Here is a 10,918-nt window from a genome sequence, read left to right on the forward strand (position 1 = left end):
TTCACCCTGACTACACTGTTTAGTTACTGTTTCACCCCGACTACACTGGTTAGTTACTGTTTCACCCTGACTACACTGTTTAGTTACTGTTTCACCCCGACTACACTGGTTAGTTACTGTTTAACCCCGACTACACTGTTTAGTTACTGTTTCACCCCGACTACACTGTTTAGTTACTGTTTCACCCCGACTACACTGTTTAGTTACTGTTTCACCCCGACTACACTGTTTAGTTACTGTTTCACCCCGACTACACTGTTTAGTTACTGTTTCACCCTGACTACACTGTTTAGTTACTGTTTCACCCTGACTACACTGTTTAGTTACTGTTTCACCCCGACTACACTGTTTAGTTACTGTTTCATCCTGACACACTGTGTAGTTACTGTTTCACCCCGACTACACTGTTTAGTTACTGTTTCACCCCGACTACACTGTTTAGTTACTGTTTCACCCTGACTACACTGTTTAGTTACTGTTTCACCCTGACTACACTGTTTAGTTACTGTTTCACCCTGACTACACTGTTTAGTTACTGTTTCACCCTGACTACACTGTTTAGTTACTGTTTCACCCCGACTACACTGTTTAGTTACTGTTTCATCCTGACTACACTGTTTAGTTACTGTTTCACCCCGACTACACTGTTTAGTTACTGTTTCACCCCGACTACACTGTGTAGTTACTGTTTCACCCCGACTACACTGTTTAGTTACTGTTTCACCCTGACTACACTGTTTAGTTACTGTTTCACCCCGACTACACTGTTTAGTTACTGTTTCACCCCGACTACACTGTTTAGTTACTGTTTCATCCTGACTACACTGTTTAGTTACTGTTTCACCCCGACTACACTGTTTAGTTACTGTTTCACCCCGACTACACTGTTTAGTTACTGTTTCACCCTGACTACACTGTTTAGTTACTGTTTCACCCTGACTACACTGTTTAGTTACTGTTTCACCCTGACTACACTGTTTAGTTACTGTTTCACCCTGACTACACTGTTTAGTTACTGTTTCACCCCGACTACACTGTTTAGTTACTGTTTCACCCCGACTACACTGTTTAGTTACTGTTTCACCCCGACTACACTGTTTAGTTACTGTTTCACCCTGACTACACTGTTTAGTTACTGTTTCACCCCGACTACACTGTGTAGTTACTGTTTCATCCCGACTACACTGTTTAGTTACTGTTTCACCCCGACTACACTGTTTAGTTACTGTTTCACCCCGACTACACTGTTTAGTTACTGTTTCACCCCGACTACACTGTTTAGTTACTGTTTCACCCCGACTACACTGTTTAGTTACTGTTTCACCCCGACTACACTGTTTAGTTACTGTTTCACCCCGACTACACTGTTTAGTTACTGTTTCACCCCGACTACACTGTTTAGTTACTGTTTCACCCCGACTACACTGTTTAGTTACTGTTTCACCCCGACTACACTGTTTAGTTACTGTTTCACCCCGACTACACTGTTTAGTTACTGTTTCACCCTGACTACACTGTTTAGTTACTGTTTCACCCCGACTACACTGTTTAGTTACTGTTTCACCCCGACTACACTGTTTAGTTACTGTTTCACCCCGACTACACTGTTTAGTTACTGTTTCACCCCGACTACACTGTTTAGTTACTGTTTCACCCCGACTACACTGTTTAGTTACTGTTTCACCCCGACTACACTGTTTAGTTACTGTTTCACCCCGACTACACTGTTTAGTTACTGTTTCACCCCGACTACACTGTTTAGTTACTGTTTCACCCTGACTACACTGTTTAGTTACTGTTTCACCCTGACTACACTGTTTAGTTACTGTTTCACCCTGACTACACTGTTTAGTTACTGTTTCACCCTGACTACACTGTTTAGTTACTGTTTCACCCCGACTACACTGTTTAGTTACTGTTTCACCCTGACTACACTGTTTAGTTACTGTTTCACCCTGACTACACTGTTTAGTTACTGTTTCACCCTGACTACACTGTTTAGTTACTGTTTCACCCTGACTACACTGTTTAGTTACTGTTTCACCCTGACTACACTGTTTAGTTACTGTTTCACCCCGACTACACTGTTTAGTTACTGTTTCACCCCGACTACACTGTTTAGTTACTGTTTCACCCCGACTACACTGTTTAGTTACTGTTTCACCCTGACTACACTGTTTAGTTACTGTTTCACCCCGACTACACTGTGTAGTTACTGTTTCATCCCGACTACACTGTTTAGTTACTGTTTCACCCCGACTACACTGTTTAGTTACTGTTTCACCCCGACTACACTGTTTAGTTACTGTTTCACCCCGACTACACTGTTTAGTTACTGTTTCACCCCGACTACACTGTTTAGTTACTGTTTCACCCCGACTACACTGTTTAGTTACTGTTTCACCCTGACTACACTGTTTAGTTACTGTTTCACCCCGACTACACTGTTTAGTTACTGTTTCACCCCGACTACACTGTTTAGTTACTGTTTCACCCCGACTACACTGTTTAGTTACTGTTTCACCCCGACTACACTGTTTAGTTACTGTTTCACCCCGACTACACTGTTTAGTTACTGTTTCACCCCGACTACACTGTTTAGTTACTGTTTCACCCTGACTACACTGTTTAGTTACTGTTTCACCCCGACTACACTGTTTAGTTACTGTTTCACCCCGACTACACTGTTTAGTTACTGTTTCACCCCGACTACACTGTTTAGTTACTGTTTCACCCCGACTACACTGTTTAGTTACTGTTTCACCCTGACTACACTGTTTAGTTACTGTTTCACCCTGACTACACTGTTTAGTTACTGTTTCACCCTGACTACACTGGTTAGTTACTGTTTCACCCTGACTACACTGTTTAGTTACTGTTTCACCCCGACTACACTGTTTAGTTACTGTTTCACCCCGACTACACTGTTTAGTTACTGTTTCACCCTGACTACACTGTTTAGTTACTGTTTCACCCTGACTACACTGTTTAGTTACTGTTTCACCCCGACTACACTGTTTAGTTACTGTTTCACCCCGACTACACTGTTTAGTTACTGTTTCACCCCGACTACACTGTTTAGTTACTGTTTCACCCTGACTACACTGTTTAGTTACTGTTTCACCCCGACTACACTGTTTAGTTACTGTTTCACCCCGACTACACTGTTTAGTTACTGTTTCACCCCGACTACACTGTTTAGTTACTGTTTCATCCTGACTACACTGTTTAGTTACTGTTTCACCCTGACTACACTGTTTAGTTACTGTTTCACCCCGACTACACTGTTTAGTTACTGTTTCATCCTGACTACACTGTTTAGTTACTGTTTCACCCTGACTACACTGTTTAGTTACTGTTTCACCCCGACTACACTGGTTAGTTACTGTTTCACCCCGACTACACTGTTTAGTTACTGTTTCACCCCGACTACACTGTTTAGTTACTGTTTCACCCTGACTACACTGTTTAGTTACTGTTTCACCCCGACTACACTGTTTAGTTACTGTTTCACCCCGACTACACTGTTTAGTTACTGTTTCATCCTGACTACACTGTTTAGTTACTGTTTCATCCTGACTACACTGTTTAGTTACTGTTTCACCCTGACTACACTGTTTAGTTACTGTTTCACCCCGACTACACTGGTTAGTTACTGTTTCACCCCGACTACACTGTTTAGTTACTGTTTCACCCCGACTACACTGTTTAGTTACTGTTTCACCCTGACTACACTGTTTAGTTACTGTTTCACCCCGACTACACTGTTTAGTTACTGTTTCACCCCGACTACACTGTTTAGTTACTGTTTCATCCTGACTACACTGTTTTCACTCAGAGACACAGACAGTGAAACATGGCTCCTTCTCTCTCTGCAGGACAGAGTAGCAACAGACTGTGTGCCCATCGCCTTCCTCAGGCGGAACAGCTTCACCCCTCTCTCCAGTCAGGACCAGGTGAAGCGGCCGCGCCTCTACAGTGTCGGGAACCGTCCCCTGCAGCCGTGCCGCCGGCCCCTCACCACCTGCCTACCCAGCATGCAGTTGTTCTCTGAAGTGTCCGAGGGGGCAGAGTTGCAGCAGAGCCAGGTCGGTGTGGTGCACAGTGTTGTTGATGTTGTATATAAGACATATATATATATATACTTATATATAAGAGCAAAATATATAAATAAAGTTCCAAAGGCTTCTCTTTGAAATGATACAAGAAAGCAGTCAGAAGCATATAGAAAATATATATATATATATATATATATATATATATATATATATATATATATATATATATATATATATATATATATATACAACCTGAGTAAAAGTAATTCCATGCAAATCATTAAGTAATTCATAATTTTTTTTGTTTCCAGTCCAAGGATCTTAGGCTGTGTTCTCTCTCATATTATGACCCAGCAATTAACTTTTTCCCCCATCACTCCCAAAATAACTCAATGCTTTTTATCTTTTTTTGCAATGTGAATCTAGTTTCGAAGGTTGGAATCTACTCCACATTCACGTACTGTAGCTTGACTTTAATCTACTGCTGAGACCGAAGCGACGTCTGGCATCCCGAGCGTTAGCTCACTATAACACAGTGTTCTCTCTCTCTCTCTCTCTCTCTCTCTCTCTCTCTCTCTCTCTCTCTCTCTGGGTAACGCATGTATTCCCGCTAACCTGCCCCATTTCTAAGCCATAGGACGTTATACGAACAACATTAAAATCTTTTCTCATGTCAAGAATGATTGTTATAGATGCCAAATAATTCACCTTTAAAAAAAAAATCATGTAATGAGGGATGGCGGACCTCTAAAGTTGACCTAAGTTACCGGGAATACCAATTCACTATCTCCTCCAATTTAAGAGAGAATTAAAATGTTTTTGTTGTTTTGTAGGGATATCATCATCATGTAACATAATACCATAGTTCTCCCCGAGTTATCTCAAGAGAATTCAAATTTAGCTGAATCTGAAGGAAAAATCCGGGTATGGGATATGAGTCAACATAGTTCATGGCCTTCAATTGATAACAAACATAAAAGGCTTAATTTTCATGGCAGATGCATGATATGTTTTGGGCATGATCTTGGCACCCCAATGAACAACCAAAATGAGTTTAGTCTTTTGTGGCCAATTATTTTAGGAGATAATTACGCTTCACATATTGATCCCAGGTTACCGCGAATACCTATCCTCACAATTCCAGATAAACACTTAAATCTCCTATTTTACTAAAGAATGTGTTGTGTTTTGTCTGTTAAAATGAGCAAAAACAAGGAAAGGGTATTCCCAGTAACTTAACAAACAAGTGCAAAAAATACAGTTCTAGAACAAGTATTTAAATTTTTTCTATATTCAAGAAAGTGGAAAGGAACCCAACATTTTCAATTGTCTGCACACAATCGTTGTTTTGTTATTCCAAGATGGCATTTGAACTGAATTTTGAAAAAAACAGGTATTCCTGGTCACCTGAGTTAGGGTTCACCACCATGCCCCTAGTCAGTCTACACCACCATGCCCCTAGTCAGTCTACACCACCACCATGCCCCTAGTCAGTCTACACCACCACCATGCCCCTAGTCAGTCTACACCACCACCATGCCCCTAGTCAGTCTACACCAACCTGCACCTAGTCAGTCTACACCACCACCATGCCCCTAGTCAGTCTACACCAACCTGCACCTAGTCAGTCTACACCACCACCATGCCCCTAGTCAGTCTACATGACCACCATGCCCCTAGTCAGTCTACACCACCACCATGCCCCTAGTCAGTCTACACCACCACCATGCCCCTAGTCGGTCTACACCACCACCATGCCTCTAGTCAGTCTACACGACCACCATGCCCCTAGTCAGTCTACATGACCAACATGCCCCTAGACAGTCTACACCACCACCATGCCCCTAGTCAGTCTACACCACCACCATGCCCCTAGTCAGTCTACACCACCACCATGCCCCTAGTCAGTCTACACCACCACCATGCCCCTAGTCAGTCTACACCACCACCATGCCCCTAGTCAGTCTACACCACCACCATGCCCCTAGTCGGTCTACACCACCACCATGCCTCTAGTCAGTCTACACCACCACCATGCCCCTAGTCAGTCTACATGACCACCATGCCCCTAGTCAGTCTACACCACCACCATGCCCCTAGTCAGTCTACACCAACCTGCCCCTAGTCAGTCTACACCACCACCATGCCCCTAGTCAGTCTACACCACCACCATGCCTCTAGTCAGTCTACACCACCACCATGCCCCTAGTCAGTCTACACCACCACCATGCCCCTAGTCAGTCTACACCACCATGCCCCTAGTCAGTCTACACCACCACCATGCTCCTAGTCAGTCTACACCACCACCATGCCCCTAGTCAGTCTACACCACCATGCCCCTAGTCAGTCTACACCACCACCATGCTCCTAGTCAGTCTACACCACCACCATGCCCCTAGTCAGTCTACACCACCATGCCCCTAGTCAGTCTACACCACCATGCCCCTAGTCAGTCTACACCAACCTGCCCCTAGTCAGTCTACACCACCATGCCCCTAGTCAGTCTACACCACCATGCCCCTAGTCAGTCTACACCACCATGCCCCTAGTCAGTCTACACCACCATGCCCCTAGTCAGTCTACACCACCCTGCCCCTAGTCAGTCTACACCACCATGCCCCTAGTCAGTCTACACCACCATGCCCCTAGTCAGTCTACACCAACCTGCCCCTAGTCAGTCTACACCACCACCATGCCCCTAGTCAGTCTACACCACCACCATGCCCCTAGTCAGTCTACACCACCACCATGCTCCTAGTCAGTCTACACCACCACCATGCCCCTAGTCAGTCTACACCACCACCATGCTCCTAGTCAGTCTACACCACCACCATGCCCCTAGTCAGTCTACACCACCACCATGCTCCTAGTCAGTCTACACCACCACCATGCCCCTAGTCAGTCTACACCACCACCATGCCCCTAGTCAGTCTACACCACCACCATGCTCCTAGTCAGTCTACACCACCACCATGCCCCTAGTCAGTCTACACCACCATGCCACCATTCTATTATATATGCTAGCCTACCCCTGATAATATTAATACATTTAATTAATGTGTTAGCTTGTAGCTAACGGCCTGGGCCTCCATGTTGTGTTGTTAGCTTGTAGCTAATGGCCTGGGCCTCCATGATGTGTTGTTAGCTTGTAGCTTGTAGCTAACGGCCTGGGCCTCCATGATGCGTTAGCTTCAATTAATTAATTACCGCAATACATATAAGTTACCATGAATACCTATATGGTAATAGTATTCCTGGTAACCTCTCCTTTTCACAAGTCACCGGAATACATATAAATATCTAAAGTTACTGTGAATACCTATCAGGTTACGGGAATACCTATTTAGGTAACCAAGAATACCTAGGCATGGTATTCCTGGTACCTAAAGGTATTCTCGGTTACCCATAGGTTACGGGAATACCTTTCTCCAGTTACCGGGAATGCTTTACACATATCTCTCTCTCTCTCTCTCTCCCTCCACCCCCCCACTCTCTCTTCTCTCTCTCTCTCTCCCCCTCTCTCCACCCCCCCCACTCTCTTCTCTCTCCCTTTCTCTGTCTCTCTCCTGCTCCGTCTCCTCCCCCTCTCTCCTCTTCTCTCATTATCTCTCTCTCTCCACCCCTATCTCTCTCTCTCTCTCTCCTACAGGAATCTCTGAACTGCTTCAACCCAGGAGAGGCAGACGACTGCGTTCGTAGTTGAGGAGGAGGCGGCGGAAAGAAGAAAAAAGAGGATCTATTTGTTTCCCCCCCTGTCATCTGGAAGAAACCACCCTTCTGTCTTTTATTTTCCACTCTGTCATTCCTCCATCTATCCATCCATCCCTTCTTCCGCACCAGAGGGAAGTGTCACGAGTGCTCAGGACCAATGTTATGCAGTGAAAAACATGTCGGCATCGGACAAGTAACCCCCCCCCCCCCCCCCCTCGGCAGAAGATATTTGAAGTTCTCTGTGATGAGAACGCGTGTGTGTGGGGGCATGAGCCTATTTGATTTTTAGACTCAAATGCATTTGCACAACGATAATCAATCAACATTGAGTTTACCATAAACAAAAGTCTGGATTATTGAATAGATGATGGATTTTATATGGGGGGGGGGGGGGGGGTGTATGGTTGCACGATACACCGATACTAGATGAGTATCGTGATACCCAGCTGTTAAAAACAGTCCAACATTCCATTTTATTAGTATCGATACTTTTAGAATAATAGCCTGATTCTGTATTATCTATGAGTTGAGTGGATGCTTGACCGGAAGGGGGGGTGGGGGGAGTGCACGCTTTGCGTAGTGGGCATATCGGCACTGTTTATAAAAATTTGTCAATGTTCTGTCATCTAATATTATATTCCATTACATCCTGATATTTTAGGTTTTTGCCATGGTATCGTTTTAGAACAGGTATCGCGATACTTAGGCTGGTATTGGTATCAATTCAAAGTAAACTTGTTGGTATCGTGACAACACTAGGGGCGGGCCGGTTCAGTTATTTAACTGAGATCTGTAATTCCTCACAAGATGACACTGGAAACCCATGCATTAGTTATGAGCATTTACTGTAATAATCATCCATAATACTGTATTAGGAATATTTTCACTGTGAATTTAATACCTCATTCAAAGTTAAGGGAGGAGTTTAGATGTTTGGACATTACGTGGGATCAAATACTTGGCTCGTAGTTTTGTTGATGCAATACCATTGACTAGGCCATAATTTGCCGATATAGTCGACTAATAGTGTCTCCCCCCCCCCCCTGATTTTATCATTCCATTTGGGCTGTGGGGGGTACTTAATGTCTGAAGGAGTCGACTGAAGGCTTCTTGTCGCCTGCGAAAGCATGCAATTGGTCCACTGATGGATACATCTTGATATTTGTCTCTTGGTTTTGGAAAGAATGATAAAAAAATATATATATTATTATTATTATAATATATATTTTTTGCATTAGACTAAGAGGTTGACAGTCGACTACGGCTCCTTTCGATCGATTAGTCGACTATTCGACTAGTCGGGGTCAGCCCTACTAGCCACGTGGTTCTCGGTCCTCTCCTCTACATCTGTATGGACATTCCTATTCTCATACTTCCTCAGTTGGTTTGATGCGATGATTTTAAATTTCTAATGTATTGAATAAGAGTTTGATTTTACAATTTTAGAACCTCCAACAACGGATGACCTTGTTATTAAGATATAAATACACACATAGATAATATAAGTGCGAGGTTTAGGCTCGGCACTATACTACTGTATGTATAGCAACTGCTTCTAATACTACATGTTTTTGTAGCAAGTTCCAAGATGTCGTGATCGGTTTTGTTGATTGTTTCATTTTGCAAACTTGTAATATTGGCCTTGGCCTTTGTTTTTGAATTGGGGGTAGGTTGTTCTATAAGCCAATGGACCTGTCTCAAACCCTGCCCCTTTTCTTGATCCTCCAATCACAACTGTCGCTTACCTCGGACAAACTTGGTTTGTCCGAGGTAAGCGACAGTTGTGATTGGAGGATCAAGAAAAGAGGGCAGGGTTTGAGACAGGTCCATTGGCTTCAAACCTATCCTTTTCGCTTGTTTATGTGTAAACATTCGAAGTAAAGAATTCATTCGTTCATTCAAATGCCTGTTTGTAGTCTTCTGACTTAAAGGGATAGTTCAGATTCTTTTTGGGAGCCCTAGCCTTATTTCTTCTTTACCAATGATGTTGATCAGTAAGAGTCCTTTCTCTTTCTCACATGCTGTTCTTCACACAAGCTCCAGCTACTGCAGGTGAAGTCTACTCCCCCCAGTGTACAGATCCAGCTACTGCAGTTGAAGTCTACTCCCCCCAGTGTACAGATCCAGCTACTGCAGTTGAACTCTACTCCCCCCAGTGTACAGATCCAGCTACTGCAGGTGAAGTCTACTCCCCCCAGTGTACAGATCCAGCTACTGCAGTTGAACTCTACTCCCCCCAGTGTACAGATCCAGCTACTGCAGGTGAAGTCTACTCCCCCCAGTGTACAGATCCAGCTACTGCAGTTGAACTCTACTCCCCCCAGTGTACAGATCCAGCTACTGCAGTTGAAGTCTACTCCCCCCAGTGTACAGATCCAGCTACTGCAGTTGAACTCTACTCCCCCCAGTGTACAGATCCAGCTACTGCAGTTGAACTCTACTCCCCCCAGTGTACAGATCCAGCTACTGCAGTTGAAGTCTACTCCCCCCAGTGTACAGATCCAGCTACTGCAGTTGAACTCTACTCCCCCCAGTGTACAGATCCAGCTACTGCAGGTGAAGTCTACTCCCCCAGTGTACAGATCCAGCTACTGCAGTTGAACTCTACTCCCCCCAGTGTACAGATCCAGCTACTGCAGTTGAAGTCTACTCCCCCCAGTGTACAGATCCAGCTACTGCAGTTGAACTCTACTCCCCCCAGTGTACAGATCCAGCTACTGCAGGTGAAGTCTACTCCCCCAGTGTACAGATCCAGCTACTGCAGTTGAACTCTACTCCCCCCAGTGTACAGATCCAGCTACTGCAGGTGAAGTCTACTCCCCCAGTGTACAGATCCAGCTACTGCAGTTGAACTCTACTCCCCCCAGTGTACAGATCCAGCTACTGCAGGTGAAGTCTACTCCCCCAGTGTACAGCTCCAGCTACTGCAGGTGAAGTCTACTCCCCCCAGTGTACAGATCCAGCTACTGCAGTTGAACTCTACTCCCCCCAGTGTACAGATCCAGCTACTGCAGTTGAAGTCTACTCCCCCCAGTGTACAGATCCAGCTACTGCAGTTGAACTCTACTCCCCCCAGTGTACAGATCCAGCTACTGCAGGTGAAGTCTACTCCCCCAGTGTACAGCTCCAGCTACTGCAGGTGAAGTCTA

The 10,918-nt window shown here is 44.6% G+C and overlaps 1 protein-coding gene across 2 annotated transcripts in view; it reads left to right on the forward strand.

Annotated features, from left to right (window-relative positions):
• LOC311244458 (6-phosphofructo-2-kinase/fructose-2,6-bisphosphatase 2-like) overlaps positions 1-9,620 on the forward strand; it is a 63,034-nt gene extending 53,414 nt beyond the window's left edge. For both annotated transcript variants that reach the window (XM_084333976.1, XM_084333977.1), the window contains exons 15-16: positions 3,879-4,088; positions 7,708-9,620. In XM_084333976.1, coding sequence (XP_084190102.1) covers positions 3,879-4,088; positions 7,708-7,761 — 264 coding nt within the window. In that variant the 3' untranslated portion in view covers positions 7,762-9,620. The remainder of the gene's footprint in view (positions 1-3,878; positions 4,089-7,707) is intronic.
• Positions 9,621-10,918: the final 1,298 nt, after the last annotated feature.

This window comes from Notolepis coatsorum, assembly GCF_963971535.1.
Source record: "Notolepis coatsorum genome assembly, chromosome: 17".
NCBI classification, from domain to species: Eukaryota; Metazoa; Chordata; class Actinopteri; order Aulopiformes; family Paralepididae; genus Notolepis; species Notolepis coatsorum.